At 40.5% G+C, this 16,708-nt stretch overlaps 2 protein-coding genes across 7 annotated transcripts; one reads left to right on the top strand and one right to left on the bottom strand.

Moving 5' to 3' along the window:
- Positions 1 to 412: 412 nt before the first annotated feature.
- On the bottom strand, positions 413 to 3,606 carry LOC131010236 (patellin-3-like). Its single transcript, XM_057937659.1, has 4 exons — positions 2,454 to 3,606; positions 1,180 to 1,304; positions 939 to 1,089; positions 413 to 852 (listed from the first exon to the last, which is right to left on the bottom strand). The coding sequence occupies exons 1-4, from the start codon at positions 3,432 to 3,434 to the stop codon at positions 610 to 612; spliced, it is 1,500 nt and encodes a 499-aa protein (XP_057793642.1). The 5' UTR covers positions 3,435 to 3,606; the 3' UTR covers positions 413 to 609.
- A 7,769-nt stretch (positions 3,607 to 11,375) lies between these two features.
- LOC131010237 (pheophytinase, chloroplastic) lies at positions 11,376 to 16,232 on the top strand. 6 transcript variants are annotated; one of them, XR_009096514.1, is made up of 8 exons: positions 11,376 to 12,082; positions 14,285 to 14,396; positions 14,514 to 14,607; positions 14,702 to 14,879; positions 14,965 to 15,034; positions 15,138 to 15,458; positions 15,619 to 15,661; positions 15,733 to 16,232. XR_009096514.1 is itself a non-coding variant. In XM_057937663.1 (7 exons), exons 1-6 carry the CDS (start codon positions 11,682 to 11,684, stop codon positions 15,447 to 15,449), a joined length of 1,167 nt encoding a protein of 388 aa, XP_057793646.1. In that variant the 5' UTR covers positions 11,446 to 11,681; the 3' UTR covers positions 15,450 to 15,458; positions 15,553 to 16,232. The 6 variants fall into 6 exon arrangements, 4 of the variants coding, with proteins under 4 accessions (XP_057793646.1, XP_057793645.1, XP_057793644.1 ...); XR_009096515.1 differs by having other exon boundaries at positions 11,446 to 12,082; positions 15,616 to 15,661; XM_057937663.1 differs by having other exon boundaries at positions 11,446 to 12,082; positions 15,553 to 16,232.
- Positions 16,233 to 16,708: the final 476 nt, after the last annotated feature.

Raw genomic sequence — 16,708 nt, forward strand, 5'->3', positions numbered from 1 at the left:
TCTCCACGTCCATAATAATAAACATTGGAGTAATAATGTTGGCTGTTTGTCGTTAGAAATCTGTTATAGCAATTATTTTTTCCTTTTTTAAATGTGATGACATATTCCCACATGTTTCATTTATTTAGTTACAAGGTGAATCAAATTTCATGCCCATTAATTGGAAAGAAAAATATCTTTATCAACTAAATTGCGCTTGTTTCATTTTCTATTATAACTTTGGTATTAACCGCTTTACTACCAGGCCAACTCACACACACCAATAATTAGTCCTCTTGAACGACCTAGTGATAAAGTGCGTATTTAAAAAAAAAAATTGATAAATTAACAATTAAATAAGTAAATTTAAAGATTGCGGCACGATGGACTGAAACCTAATTTGAGCTAGCGGTAAAGACATGGAAAGAAAAGATGAAAAGAAAGCTTTGATAATCAAAGCTATGACAATATTTCTTTGCTTAGTACAAACATATCATTAACAATGAGAAATACATAACAAAACACATCGTACGAGGCATCATATCTATGACTGAGAAAACACACCAATTTGAGCTTAACCTAAAACATGTTTCTTCAAAGAAAATCATAAGAAACAAGACATCTCTTACCTCAGAGAACCTTGAACCGGTAGACGAGCTTCTTCTTCTTCGTGGTAGTGTTGTCAACGGTGAGGAATATCTTCCCTAGTTCGGTCACGTTGAAACTTCCCAACACAACAGGCTCATCCGTTGGGAGCATCTTCCTAGTCTTGTGCACGATCACCGTGTAACCCCGTTCATCATTTGGCACGTATTCTGCACCGTATCTCACTTCCCACCCGACCACACGGAGCTCCCAACACAAAGTGCATTTCTGCAGATCATTTCAATTTCAGATCATTCATCCGAGTAATGGGATCAAGATTCAAGTATCAATGACCTAAACATGTCCTAGCAAACCTCGTTCACGATGATCTCAACGATCTGCTTTGTTGCAGGTTTGATAGTGATCTCTGTGGCCGGATCTTCCACAGTAAACTCGGGGTTGCACTCGCAGAAATCTACACTAAGGCCACCATATTGAGTTGGCACTTGCTCCGGTGTTATGTACCTGTTCAACCACGATGAAACAGAAAGTTAAGGTATCCCGACACCTCAAACAATGAACGAATACTTCAACATTAGAGAAAGCTTTACGCACTTGAAAAGCGTTTCAGGGGTTTTTGATGGGCTGGCAAAGACAAATTTGCTTTTGGTTCGCTGAGTCAAGAACGGACTCATCATCGTGTAGAAAGCCAGATACCACCATGGAACGTTGATGAACACCTACGAGCAAGAAAAGAGTGAGGTTACTGGTAAAACACATTCTCAATCCAAAAACACCACAACCTGTACAAAACAAACAAAGTGGGCTAAGCCTTAACAACACCACATAAATTTAGACAATCAATGACATTCTCTAAATAAGGCTAACTTCGCAAACCAAGAATGCATTTTTACGCCTCAAAATTCAAGATGTCAAACTCCACATATATATGATAATCGAACTGAACACTTCTCTGCCAAAAAAATCCAACTATATTAAACCCACAAAAATTATACAATCAATGGCATTATCTAAATAGTATTGCTACTTCACCACACCATGAATGCATTTTAAGTTTTACAACTCAAAATCTAAGATCTCAAGCACAATTGCACTAAAATCCTCTCTGCAACTAAACCCTAAACCCTAAACTAAACCACCTTACACAATAGATAGAGTTGGTAAATCATCAGCAACACTACACGCGCCTAACCTAATGTAACACCCTAATACCTCAACATAAAGTCAATGAATATTGCAGGTCATGAGATCTTCTATGAAAATTTTGTACTACATCTCGTGTTCCACCTTCAACACCGTTTTTTTCCCAAAAGAAGTATGCAAACCTCAATTCCATAAATTTATACAAATGTCAACAACATTATCTTAATAGCATTGCTAGCTTCACAAAACCAAGAACGCACTCGTATTCGACCCTCATCACCTTTTCTGCCCCAAACATAATGCGTAAACCTAAATTCCACATAGATTTACACGCAATCAACAACATGATCTAAATAGCATTACTAACTTCACCACACCAAGAATGCATTTGTATTACATCTCACGTTACAGACCCCCATCACTTTTCTCCCCCAAACATAGTGTGTAAACCTAAATCCCACATCAATTTACACAATCACAACATGATCTAAATTGCATTGCTAACTCAACCACGCCAAGAATGCATTTCCCCAGCTCATAATCAAAGATATCGAGCTCAAACACATAGCTAATCGAATCAAAACTTCCTCCACCTATGCAACAAACAGAGTTAGCTAGTGAAATGATCATCAACACTACTGCAAACATAATTTCATTAAAAAATAAAACATGAAATCTTCATTAACATTTTCCAATTTTTGCATCACATCTCATGCTCTCAATACCTGCTTGGTCACGAATTCAGGATAGTTATCCTGCAGGATGAGCAGAGCCTGTTTTGTAGCAATCCGAAGCTCCTTCTTCCCCGGCCCGGGTGAGTTCTTCAAATCGCTAATTTGAAATATCGTATTAATCCCCCCCGGATTGAAATCCAGCTTCCTGATACTCCTCTCTAAGAACTGAATCCTCCACCTCAAGAACCTCTGCCTCTTCTCCTCATCTCCAAACGTCTTAGCATACAATTCCTTATTCTGAAACTCTCCATACACATTGTAGCAAACGGGGTGGCCTTCTTTGTCGCAGCCGTGCATAAACACCACTTTTTCAAGATCGTCGCCCAAATCCTCCTTGAGCAGCTCGTCCACCCCAAAATCCTTTCTCCATTTTAGGGTGTTTTTTAGCATGGAGAGGGATTCCTTCACTTTGAAGTCGCGGGCGCGGAGGAATTTCAGCAAAACGACGTCGCTGCGGTCGTCCTTCAGCAGCGGCACGCCCCATATGGAGGCCTCGTCGCCGAATTCGGCGGCGGCGATTTGGTTCTTGAATTCGTGGAGGGATTTGAGTTCGGACTGCGAGAGATCTGAGATTCGGTTGCTCTCCTCTTTGAAGGAGCCGAGCGATTGCGGCGGCGGTTTCGTTTTCGTCTCTGTTTCTGTGACTTCTTCAGATTCTTGGGGCACCGACAGCGCGGCGGCTAGCGGCTGGGTGGTGGTGAGGGTGACCGTGGCGGTGGCGGTGGGGGACTCCGGCGGCGGCGGCGGGAGAGGAGAGTCTCTTTCGACGATGGTTACTGGGGATTCTTTCGGGTGTTCTTCGACGGTGGCGGCGGCGGCGGGGGGTGGTGCTTCGTCTAGTGAGAGTGATGCTAGCGGCGGTTCGGGAATGGGCTCCGACTGCTGCGGAGGTGGTGTTTGGGTTTCCTCAGCCGTGGCCGGCGGCGGCTGTGCCGCTTCCGGTGGATGTATTAGGTGGGCTTCCTCCGCCATTTTGTGGAGAGAGAGAGCGAGAGAGAGAGATTGAGGGGTGTGAGTGGAGTGAGAATTCTAGAGTTGGTGAAGAGAGAAGAATGAGGAAGATGAAGACAAAACAGAAGCGAAAACGAATTACGTTTTTCTTGCTCAGGTTTTTCTTCAGACACAATTCTAGGTCGTGTTTGGCATGGTATAAAAAATAAGGTGATTCCCTTATTTTATGAACCCTAAGTTAGAGGGTGTTTGGCTAAGCTTATTTTAAAGAGTATAGCTTATAAGATGTTTTAAGAGCTTATAATTATCAAAGTGTTTGAATAATTGAGCTTATATGTTAGAGAGAAAAAAAATTGAAGAGAAATGAACTTAAATGATTAATGATGAAAATATTAAATTATAGTTGAAAAACATTAGTAAAATGATTGTTGCATATGAGATTATAAAAAAATAAGTTGGAGTAGACGAGCTTATTTTTTGAGGAGCATATAAGTTTTTTGAGCTTATAAGCTGTTTAGGAGCTTATTTTGCCAAACACTTTGAATGAGCTTATAAGCTCCTAAACAGCTTATAAGTTATTTTGAGGAGCTTATAAGCTCAGTCAAACACCCTCTTAGTTAAATTCCAAATTTATTTCACAATAAGGTTCGTAATTTGGGAGATCTATTCATAGACCATAGTGGTGGCAATACATGGTACTCCCTCCATCCCAGACCAATAGACTCACTTCTTTTCAGCACGAAAATTAAGAAACTCATTTTTTGGTAGTTAAATGGTGTGTGGTCCACCAAAAATTAACCTTTTAAGTGTACTCCCCTTATGAAAAGATTAAATAGTACTCCCTCCGTCCCAATATTCAAGTCCCGTATTTCTTTTTGGGCCGTCCCAATATTCAAGTCCCCTTTCCTTTTTTGGCAATAATTAGAATACAATTAATAGATTTAATTATCTCTCTCTCCTCTCACAACCCAACCCACCTGCCCCTCTCTCTCTCCTCACTTCTCTCTTCTCTCTTCGTCATCTCCCCCCTCTCTCCTCTTCTTCTTTCACCACCTCCAATCTCCAATCCATCCACCTTCCACCGCCTCCACCACCTTCCACCTTCCACCTTCCTCTGCCGCAATCCTCTTGCACCGCCTCCAACGCCACCACTGCAAACCCTAGATTTCCCTCTGCCTCTTCCTCCCCTGCCCCTCTCTCTCTCTCTCTCTCTCTCTCTCTCTCTCTCTCTCTCAATCATCCCCCCTCTCTCCTCTTGTTCCACCGCCTCCGCCGACTTCACCTTCCATCCGCCTTCTTCCACCGCCTCGCACCTCTGGCGCCTCGCGCCTTCGCCACCATCCTCATGCCTCCGCCACCTTCCTCCTGCTCTGCCTCCAACGCCTCCGCCGCCTCGCGCCTCCGCGGGCTCCAACGCCGCCTCTGCCGCAACAGCCGCTGCCCTCGCGCCTCCGCGGGCTCCAACACCGCCTCTGCCCTCCGCCTCTCGCCCACCACCTGCTCTTCCATTTTTTTGATTTCTCTGTGGTGTTTTGGTGTTCCGGCTCAGAAATTGAAATTAAGGCCCAATGTTTTGGTGTTTTGGGCAGGGTTCGCCTCCGTTTTTTTAATTTCCGGTGGTGTGGTTCAGAAATTGTGGTGGTGCGGTGGTGCACAGGCGGTGGCGCGACAGTGGCACAGGCGGTGGTGCAGCAGTGTTAATGAGCCTGAGACCCTTAATTAAAGTAACATTAACCTTTTCAAATATACCATTTAACTCTTAATTTTAGTCTCCTAAATACCCGTGCCCAAAAGAAAGGGGACTTGATTAACGGGACGGAGAGAGTACTCATTTATTGTTACTTAATAGCCCTAAATATTTCCATATTAAGATTGGGCTTATTGGAGTGGGACGGAGGGAATAATAGCTTATTTGATAAAATAAATGAATTTTTAATTCACTTTTATAAAACAGTTTTTTTAAAAAATCACTTTTATAAAACTATGAATTTGGTAGCATTTTGGCCTTAAAAAGTGTTATTGTTGACTTGCACGAATATATAACTCTTTCTCATTTAATTTCTTATATTATTAAATTGAAGTTTTATTAAAAAGATAAAGGAAAAACCAGTGAAAGCACAAGTACGCAAACAAGGGCCCCGAGGCTCGAGAAGGAGCTCGTCAAAAGAAAGAAAAAAACCAAAATAGGAAACGCAGAAAGCCTAAAACTTCAGCGTACAGAAACTCAATCTCAACAATGATCCATATTGTTGCAGAAGTCGTCCATCTCCATTTCATCCGACCAACGTCCTTTGGAGATATTATTCATAACACAGATACTATCACTTCTGCTTTTATTGAAAACAAACTCCCTCGGCTTATAACCCATTTTCTCCGCATGACGGAGTCGATTCTTTATGCTATCTTCCAAAGGTTGTGGGACGCGCGGGCGTTCCATACCCTTTGGAGGACGTCCCCGTCGTTTAGTCGGTGCTTGATCAACAAGTAATTGTATTCCCTGGCTAACCTGCTCCTCTAACCGATTAATACGACTTGCAAAATCTGGAGTAGGAGAGTCCTTAACATTCTTCCCAGACGGGGTGGTCTCCATCTCAAGATCCTCGTCCACCTCCTCATCACTATTAGCTGGCTGAATAATCTGCTTCAAAACATCCGTATCCGGCCCGTAAACTGTATGGTCAGCCATCTCGCTTGATTGCTCTGCCGTCACCAAAGGGGCAAAGGAATTCCCAGACTTCTGCTCTACCGTGGTCTGCTCCACTTGAGCACGCTCCGTCAGAGCAGACTTCACCTCAACAGCTTTAACAGATGTAACTTTTAAATGATCCGAGGAGTCATTATTATCTACCGCTTCCAAAGCCTCAGTGTTATGCAACACCGAATCTTGTACCACCGCCTTCCCGATAGCGTGCCATTCCGGTCCGTTGTTCCTCTTTTCCACCTCATCTGTTGTCTTTCCCTGTGATTTGTCACTCTTGCGACATTTCTCCATCGAATGGCCCGTAATCTTGCATCGATGACAAAAAATAGGTATATATTCATAACTGAACTCCACCGAAAACTCGTAGTCCCCTCCATCAATATTAAGCGTCATCGGCAAAGTCTGTGCCAAATCAATTTCAACCAACATACGCACAAAGTGTCCTACATCTTCAGTCATAGAATTTCCATCAATTTTCAACGGCTGTCCAAGCCAACTTCCAATACCCGAAATAATTTCAGGATGCCAAAACTCCACAGGCAAATGATAAATCCGAACCCACATCTGAGCGAGAGAAGAAGATTCCTTGTAGGGATTAAAGTAACGAACCCAATCACGTAACCGAAGCGATCCAACAGATAAATTCCATAAAAGATTAGCTTTTGCAGTGGCTTTATCCTCTTTCGACTGAAATCTAAGAGTATAGTAACCCTTACCCATCGGCATCAAGTGCCAGGGAGAAGAAATTTTCCAAAGCGATTGAAGTTCCGCCTTTAACTCACGAGATTGCCTCGGCTTATCGCCTTTATTTAACAAAAGTCTGCCTATAAGAGCATGCTTAAACTTCTTCAATTGAGAATCCTGAATATCACGTGGTATAACAAGAGTACCTTGATCACCATGCCTAACCGGACGGAGGGCACGAAAATTATGCGCTGGTAAATCCGGCTGTCGAAACTTTTGAGGGGCAGTAATCCGAGCGTATGAAACGTTCTGTTGTTCAGTCGAATTCACAGAAACAGGTGCAGCAGGGACATCCACCGTGCTCCTGAGATTAACTTGAAAGTTTTGTTTAGAAACCCCATTCGAGGGTTTCAAATGATGTTCAAAATTTGCAGAAACCGAAGGGAGATTGAGGGCCCCTCTGTCTGATGTCGGAGGGGAAGCAATCGGCGCAGCAACGGCGCTTGAGTCTTCAGACTCACGCAGAGCAGAAGGGTGAGGGAACTTCTGGGGAGAAAGAACAGTCGGGGGGCGCTGCTGGGGAGACGCGCCCGATGTTCGTGGAGAAACATTGCCGGAGACCTCTGCCGTCGAAACCATCGGAAACTGATGGGGAGAGGCACCCGACGTTCGTGGAGAGTTGCCGGAGATCTCCGCTGTCAAAACCATCGGAAGATGGTTGAGCAAGCCGGCGAGGACGGCGGCACGGAGAGGCCGGAAAGCGGCGCTGCCAAGAGTGATAAAACCGATCTCAATCCATCGAGCTGCTGACCGTCAACCTCAGGCAGCAACTGTGGCGGCAGGTGGCGTTTCAGGGTGGTCGCGGCTGCCGGACTTCCAGCTGGTGACGGCGGCGGCGGCTTCGAGCGAGACGGACTGCTGGAGGTCAGATCCGTCGACCTCAGCGAAGCAGCAACAGTTCCAGACGGTGGCGGCTACTTTGCTGGGCAACTGCCGGCAACGAGAATCCGAGGCTGGATGGAGGAGATCTGAGGAGCAGATCTCTTCTTCAGCGACAGCAGCGGCGGAGCTTCTTCAGCGGCGGCGGCGGGAGCGGACCTTCTCCAGTGGCGGCAGGGAGACGTCGGAGGCGGAGGGGTCGAACGTCGGGTGGCGGTGGGGTCGGCCCGGTCGCCGGTTAATGGGAACCGGAGCACGTGAAGGTCAAAGCCCGTGGGCTGCGCCTACTACAAGCTCTCGTCAATGAGTGAGAACTCCAAAATTCAAAATTAATTTCTTATACTCTCTCCGTCTGACGAATTTTGATATGTTTGTTTTCGGCACGAAAATTAATGAGTTGTAGATTAATGTTTTAAGTGTGTAGTTAATAAAGTATAAAAGTGATAAAGTATGAGAGAGAAGATAAATCCTCCTCATTTATGAACCAAATCAAATCTCACCAATAAACATTTAGTCCATTTATTGGGATTGTACATTTCGCATTTATTGAGTTAAAGTTTTGAACTTCATTTTAATTAAGGCTGTTGAAACATAAATTATTTAAAAAACTTAAAGTGAGAAACCCAAAAAATACATCAGAACCACTCTCAAAAAATCGTTTATTGATTCGTCCACAGTTTGTCAAAGTAACATAATACTTTAATCTGAAGTTGATGATTCAAGAACAGTATATAAGGTATGAAAATTGTTAAAATTTTATGCGTATTCTTAATTAAACTGTTGGCGTACATGGTGGACACGATTGCCTTTTTTTTAAGATGGGAGATGTTATAATGATAATTTTATACTTAAAGAATATTAAGTTAATGATTAAGATCATTTATTGGGCGAATAACAGTGCATAAGGTATAAAAATTGTTACATTTTTATGTATGTTCTTACATACAGGGTTAGCGTATACGGTACACGATTACTTATTTTTAGATTAGAGATGTTATAATGATAATTTTATTCTTAATGAATATTAATTTAATGATTGAGACATTTATTGGGCGAATAACACATTAATTCGATGTTAATCTAGGTAATAAGGTTGAAAAGTATCTGTACATGGTTTATGATTCTTTTTTACACGGATGCACGCGGTTTCATTTATATGCACACAGTTGTATTTTTTTTTTTTTAATTCTGCAAGGTTCCATTTGCATTTTATGTTATAAATAAGAGTTTTTAGTTGTTTTTTACTTATTTTTAGTATTATAGTAAAATTTTATAAAGCAAAATTATAGAAAGCAATGTCACACACGTTTTAGAGTTCTTCGCTGCACGAATTGTGTACACGGATATATTTTTTTAATTATGCTTTTCTTCCAAGATGAGCAGGACTCGATTGGCCGTTGAGACTTCTTGTAACACACACAGTCAAGTAAGCTCATGCTGCAAAGGTCAAGGCCACAAGAGGCGTGCATGTACAACATCGCTTGCATTAGGAGGGGTGGATTTGAATGTCCCACCGAATGAGCAAGAAGAACATCACTCGTGCTATCGTAGCCCTAATCGTGTAACAGTGTGCCCTAAACCGTGAATTGTAGGGGAATGATTAAAAAAATGATACTAATTTTGAACTGATTATTTATTATTAGTGAATGTTATCGCCATATATATGATTATAAGAGGACGTGACACGAGTTTTAAGAAAAATGTTGTTTAGTGTATTTTTTAAGAATTACAAGAGGGTATCTGATAAATAATCTAATAAGCAATCCGCACGCAGACAGGACCCATATCACACAAAGGTGGAAAAACAACCGCACGCAGGCGGAACCACTACTCACACAAAAGTGAAAACACTCCCACACAAAAGTGAGAAAACTACCGCACGCATGCGGGAATTGAACCCAATACCTCTCGCAAAGGAGAGTCTGTGGGTGCCTCAGCTTTGCTACTTGAGCTAGGCCTCATCGGCAAGGTTGCTTAGTGTATTTAGAGAGGAGAAAATGTTGTTGAGTGTATTAAGAATGATGAAAAATGTGTTTTAATTAGTATTGAAAGTGGTGGAAAGGTAAAAAGTAAGAGCAAATGAGATACTTATAAATGGTGGGGATAGTCCAAAAATAGATTAAAAATTCTTTTATAGACATTTCAAAAAGGAAAAGTAAGAAGTCCTTTTGTGTACGAAGGTAGTATGATTAATCGTCCTGTATAGTTTGCAAGTATTGCATAGAAATGTGAGTTTACCAAATGCGCACCAAATACCTATGAAAAATATATATATATATATATATATATATATATATATATATAATCACAAATTAAAATAAAGGATAAAAATGTGTTGTGTATGGTGGAGTGGAGGACACAAGTTTAATAAATACTCGTCTATAAAGTGTAGAAGAGGATCCATCAAAATTGAGTGGAGAAAGGAATCCATTCAAATTGATGTGTTAAATAATTGAGTATTTCGTAAATATTGAGTGTGGAAGTTTAAAATATAAGAGTAGTTTTTTTTTAATCGTACAATCTTTGTGGACGGACAAATATAATTTTTCCTCCGTCCATCAAAAGTATAAGATTTAGGGCTATGATACTTTTGACGGGCACAAATTTTAATAAAATGAGTAGTGATTTTTATGTAGTGAAAAAATGGTTCCACTATTATATGAATTGAGTGGTTAGGATTGAACTAAATGTGATTTTTTTATAAATAAAGAAAAAATTGTAAGGATAAAAAGATAAAGAAAATATGTTGTATATAGAAGAAAAAGTATAATATGATGGTTCAAAAAGTTAAATATAATTCTTTTTTATAGATAAAAAAAGAGAGTAAGTAGGACCTTTTTTTCGTGTCCACGGACAATATGTTCTTTTTTTATATATAAATTTACAATATTAAATAAAGAAATTAAATGACCGCACCATATGAGACTTGAACCCAAGACCTTTGGCCTTAGGCATTAATCTTTTATCGCTAGGCCAACACACGCACACGACAATATGTTCTTTCTTCATATGTGTAACGTGTCGAAGTTGAAAAAAAAAAAGAAAGAAAGAAAGAGAGAGAGAAACATGTCAAAGTTGGCATTCAATTTTAGACCTGCAAACACGGCCTTAGTGAGAATGAGATTTGTATTACTTTTTGAAATTTTAATACAAAAGGAGAGAGAGAATGATGGAATCCGAGGTTAAACATTTATCCATTTGTCGGCAATGTGAATATTATCCGCCTATTTTTATTTTATTTTATTTTATTATTTATACAAACGAATACACATAACTTTAAATTCAAAACTTTTTATAATCTTTTTTCATATATACATATTTTTTATAAATAAAATACAAAATAATAATCATTGAAGTACCAAATCGATGGAAATATGGAATCTTCATGATCTGTTGTAACAAATAGAAATAGTGATAGTGAAAAATAAAAAGAAAATGTTAATTTATTGTATCGTAGGAGCTACTATATTCTGTTTTGTCCTTTATCCTTTTCTGAGGGCCCAAATATCTCCAGGCCCAATGTAATACTTATTGGGCCAAGATTGAATGGCCCATAGGAAAGTGGAGTGCATAGTATTTGTTTTTTGGAAATAAATACCACTTGAAATTTGGTGTCCCCCATTTACGTATCATTTTTCTTCCATTTTAATTTCAATTTATTATATTTTAATTTATTTTTTATAAGATTGATCATACTCATGTGGAGTATATAAATGAATTTTTAATTCTTTAGAATTTTTTAAGTTAATAAATTGTTAAGGTTGATTACTTACTTCATAGGATATTATTTTAAGCTTAAAACTCAGTGGCTGTCAGCTCCGAATTTTCTGCCAATTTCTGTGAACACTATTATCTCTTCATAATTTTGGCGGGGACTGTGAATTTTGATGCAATATTTCTGCTAGTTAATTGGGGAAAAGAATATTTATTTTTGGTTTGTTATTATGGCCGTTAATCTTGCTGCTAGCCATGTTTTTTTCCTATCATTTTCATCATCGTCGTCGTCATTTGCTCCGCGCCAAATACAGCAGAATCCCAGTTGCAGTTTGGGGAATTTGCTCAAGTTTCCTTCTTCTCGGACAATTCCCAAGAATCCCATTTCCGCCGTAGTGCGTGCTAGCGCAGCTGCAGCGGACGCAGAGGCGGCGGTGGCCACCGGAAAGGAGGAGTCTTTGCCGCCGTTGGAGGTGGGCGAGATTGATAGGAAGTGCAAGAAGTGGGCGTGGAGGGGTTACGCCATTAATTACTTTGTTTATCCAGAAATAAGCAGTGAAGCTACTGCTGATGTGAAACCTCCCCTCCTTCTGGTTCATGGTTTTGGTGCATCGATTGCTCATTGGCGCAGGTGAATCTCTCTCTCCCTCTCTCTCTTTCTCTCTATGTTTCTTGTTCAATTGATGAGAGTGGTTCGAATCAGTTCAAGTATATATCATTTTCGGGCTTTAAGTTTACGATCTACGTTTGATTCATCACCTTGCTGAATGAATTCGTGGTCTAAGGATCGAATCGCATAAGTGCATGGAGAAAATTTTCATAGTTTTTAATTCATCATTTTTCTCAGGGAATTCACAGTGAACACATTTTATATGATAAATCCAGTTTGTATAATAACCACTCACTCTATGGCCTACTTGATTCAAGAAGCTGTTTTTTCCCCTCAAAAGTGTTGATTATCTTTATAGTTAAAAATGGCTAGAGAATGTGACGGTGAAACTGTGTTTCATTGGTATATCACTCATTTAGAATGGATAATTGCTACGAGACAGAGAATTCATTAATCAAAAATCGTGTCTACCCCTTGAGGGTGTTTTAAAGTGACTCCCTTGCTTGTCGAATCGAGTTTTTCTAGTGCTGTTTATCTCTTCTGCGTTGTTTGGTGTGCTATTGTATATTTAAAGTGATTCTTGAGCTTGTTGCACAGTATCGTGTTGTTTGGTGGGCTATTTTTTAGTTGAAAGTGATTCTTGAGCTTCTTGCATAGGGTTCTCCGAGTATGGTTTGGAGTGATTCTTGAGCTTGCTCCACGTTGTTTGTTGGGGTATTATATAGTTTTAAGTGAGTATTGAGCTTGATTTTGGGGAAGCATTTGGTGTGAATCTGCAGAGAGCATCTTCAAGGGCTGCCGGTTCTCATGGTTTACTTGAAATTAGGTGTTCAGACAGTATTTTTGTTAGTGAAGTGGTGGGACCTGGTGAGGAGGCCCATGTGGATAGCCATGAATCTTTAAAGAATGACAGTGCTGTTGCTATTCAGATGCTGAGTGTTGAAGAAACCCAAAGTTTTGCAGTGTCAATGGAGAATCGTGCAGATATTAAAAGCAATTTTGTGCACCTGTTTGGCCAATCATTCCGCTGTCATCTCGACTGCCGCTTGGGGATGTAGTTGTAGATAGGTTAGTCTTTTTTTTTTTTTTTGACTTGGGGGAGTTGGGGAGGGGGAGCAGTGGGGTTTGAACCCGGGACCTCACTGTTCACACACAGAATGTCGCACCGCTTGGTGTCCTCATGGGGACTATAGATACGTTAGTCTTAATAGGTCGTTGGCTCCACCATTTATCTCCTTCTACAACATGCTGTTTTAGTCGCCATATTCCATATGTCACTTAGTCATCTCCGCTAAGTAGACTCACTCTACCGAGGGGCAAAATTTCAGTTTAAAACTCATGTAATGAACCTCTTTGGTTAACCCGAAAAATGGGGTACATCCGCGAGAAATCCCATTCATTAGATATGATAACGGGACACTAAAAGCGCATTGATGGTCCTTTTTCCTTTTCTTTTTTGTGCTCTCTCCGCCTAGTTAGAGGAGTAGGCTCTCTAGCGTAAACTCCGAATCTGATAAGAGGTTCTCTGTCTTGATGTTTAGTATGGCTAGTCTAGGGCGCTCTCAGTCATCAATCGGTTACGAAAAGCCAGGGCCAAACACTAGGAACTTGAGTAAGGAGTAGATCTTTTTGTTTTGGGGTTTTCTAGAATTTGAAAGCGAGAACCCCTTTATTTAGTTGGCGTACCTACTTGAGCCGGATGAAAGGAAACTTTCACGTCCAATTTTGTTGCTTAGTAAGGTTTGCCTCACCTAGATTGTATCGTGGGCTATTGCACAGAGACGAAGTTACCTTTAGGGTGCGTACTCTTTAGTTGTAAATTTATTATGAGAAAATGAGGGATAAAAAAAATCTTCATTTAAATCTCTCATTTCTTTTCCCTCATTTTATAAATTCTCTTTTGTAGAAAATGAGGGAAAAGAAATGAGAGATTTAAATGGAGATTTTTTTTTTCTCTTACTTGCTCATGATAAATTTACAAACAAAGAGAACCACACCCTTAGTGAAGATCTTCCCATTCCCTTGAAAAGGTTGTATAATGCATCAAAATCATTCTGAAAGTGAAAGCATCCCATTCTTACCTCGAGATTTCATAGGGTGATTCATATTTTTTTCATGGAAAATTTATCTGACTTATCCTGATATGGTTGCTTTCACCTTCATTGACAAGTGTGTGTGTGTGTGTGTGTGTTTGTTGCTGAGCTGTATATCTATGTCATCTAGGAATATCCCGACACTGGCTCAAAGCCATACGGTCTACACCATCGACCTCCTTGGCTTTGGTGCTTCAGATAAGCCTGCAGGCTTTCAATACACCATGGAAGCATGGTCTCAGGTGAACTGGCGATGCCCATTTTCTTCCATCTATGTTCTCGTATTATCTTGGTAGGAACTGCGCGTGTCAAGATGGTTCTTCTCTTCTTTTGATTGTGACAAATGATGGTATCTGCAGTTGATACTTGATTTCTTGGATGAGGTTGTTCAAAAGCCGACCGTGCTTTTGGGGAACTCCGTTGGTAGCCTTGCTTGTGTAATTGCTGCTGCAGGTGTTGTTTTTTTTATCATCTTCCCCGAAATCATTTACATTTTTAGGACTGATTGGCGTGAAGTCTGATTTTTATTATATATATCTTATTACAGAGTCTAGTCAGTCCCTTGTTCGAGCGCTCGTGCTGCTCAATTGCGCTGGTGGCATGAACAACAAGGCTATAGTCGACGACTGGAGGATAAAGCTGTTCTTGCCTTTGCTTTGGTTGATTGATTTCTTGCTGAAGCAAAGAGGAATCGCTTCTTATTTGTTTGAACGCGCCAGGCAAAGGTACTGACTCGTCTCTCTTTCCATTTATAGAGAGTCGTTGAGAGAGGAAGGCAACGAGCTTCGTATTGTTGCTACATTTGTGCAGAGAAACTCTGAGAAACGTGTTGTTGTCCGTTTATGGAAATAAGGAACACGTGGATGAGGACCTCGTAGAGGTACTAAATTCTTTCAATTCGTTCGAAATTAATCTAACAATGATCATTTATATTGTACACAGATTGATGTTGATGTTTCTCAAATCTATTGAAAATGCTGCAGATAATTAGGAGGCCAGCGCTTGATGAAGGAGCTCTTGATGCTTTTGTTTCGATCATCACGGGCCCACCGGGGCCGAATCCAGTCCAGTTGATGCCGAAGATCAAGCTGCCTGTGTTGCTCCTATGGGGCGATCAAGATCCGTTTACGCCAATTGATGGCCCGGTTGGGAAATACTTCTCGTCCTTACCTGCTCGACTGCCCTCGGTGAGCCTATCTATGTTGGAGGGAGTCGGGCATTGCCCCCATGATGACAGGCCGGACTTGGTCCATGAGAAGTTGCTCCCTTGGCTGGCTGCTCTTCCCTGTCCATAAACTGTATATGTACGGAGCCATATCTGTCGTTGATCAATTGATCAAGAACAGAATCGTATTTCTGCTCTGTTTTTTTATTCAAATCATTGATCTTCCATTTCAGTGCTTGTTAGCCTCTGACTTGGTGGTTTCTTGATGCATGTTTACACCATTCAAAATCGTCAAGCAGATGAATTGTGTGAAGGAAATGATCCAAAATCGTCAACAAGCAGGTGATATCTGTGGCATATTAGCACAAAACTACAAGTATAAGTATGTGATGAAGTATTTCTTATGGATGCAGATTTAGAGTTGGATATATGCCATACACTCTAATTTTGCAAAATAGCATAGCAAATGGCCTCTGTGGTCAATGTGTCGTGTGGCGCTATAATTTTCAAGTATTTGAAAATGGTGGTCAACAATTCAAATCGCTGCATCAAAAATGGAAGAGGCTTAGAGCATCCACACTGAGCGAGCTCGCAGGTGGGCGCCTCTGTCCGAAGCCACCGGGCCCTGCACCAGTAGAGCCCCACCTCACAGCCCGGCTCGCCCTATGCCTCCGGCAGTATTTGCACGCGCCTCTCTCTTCATTCTTCTGCGTTCGGGGCGCAAAGGCACGTCTCGCTTCGATCCCACCAGCATCGGTGCAAGGCTCGTGCGAGCCGTACTGCAGATGCTTTTATGTACAAGTTTGAGGCTTAGGGGCCAGCGTTTGCATTTGCATTTCATTTCGATTCTTGCTAAAATCGAAATGAATTGAATTTGTAATTTTTTTTATGAAATAAAATAATTCAAACCGAATTGAATGTCCGATAATCCAAGGCGAAAATTCTGAAATTTTAGAATCAAAATCTGAACCGAATCGTAGGAGAAAATCCAAAAACTTTATAATTTATAATTTCATTTTTCATCCAATTATGTTTAGATTATAGGAATTAAAATTAGAATATAATAAAATCAATAGTATTAATAGATGTGTAATTTGGATTTCGATTTTGTTCGATTTTAGAAATACTAATTTGAATCGAACAAAAAAAATTGAATTTTAAAAGATTTTCCTTTTTGCTTCGAACTCAATGTTAAAGAAACTGATCCGAATTTAATATTTTGATTTTTCAAATTTTGAATACCTTAATTAGAAATCTTTAGTTTTTGTTGGTGGTGTCAAATTTTGGCCCGATTGAACTATATATGCATTGGCGTAAAAGGTTCACATAGTGAAAAAAATTTGCTATGCAGGTGGACATACAACCTCTTAACAATTAACCTAAACAATC

This window comes from Salvia miltiorrhiza, chromosome 2 (assembly GCF_028751815.1).
Source record: "Salvia miltiorrhiza cultivar Shanhuang (shh) chromosome 2, IMPLAD_Smil_shh, whole genome shotgun sequence".
NCBI lineage: Eukaryota > Viridiplantae > Streptophyta > Magnoliopsida > Lamiales > Lamiaceae > Salvia > Salvia miltiorrhiza.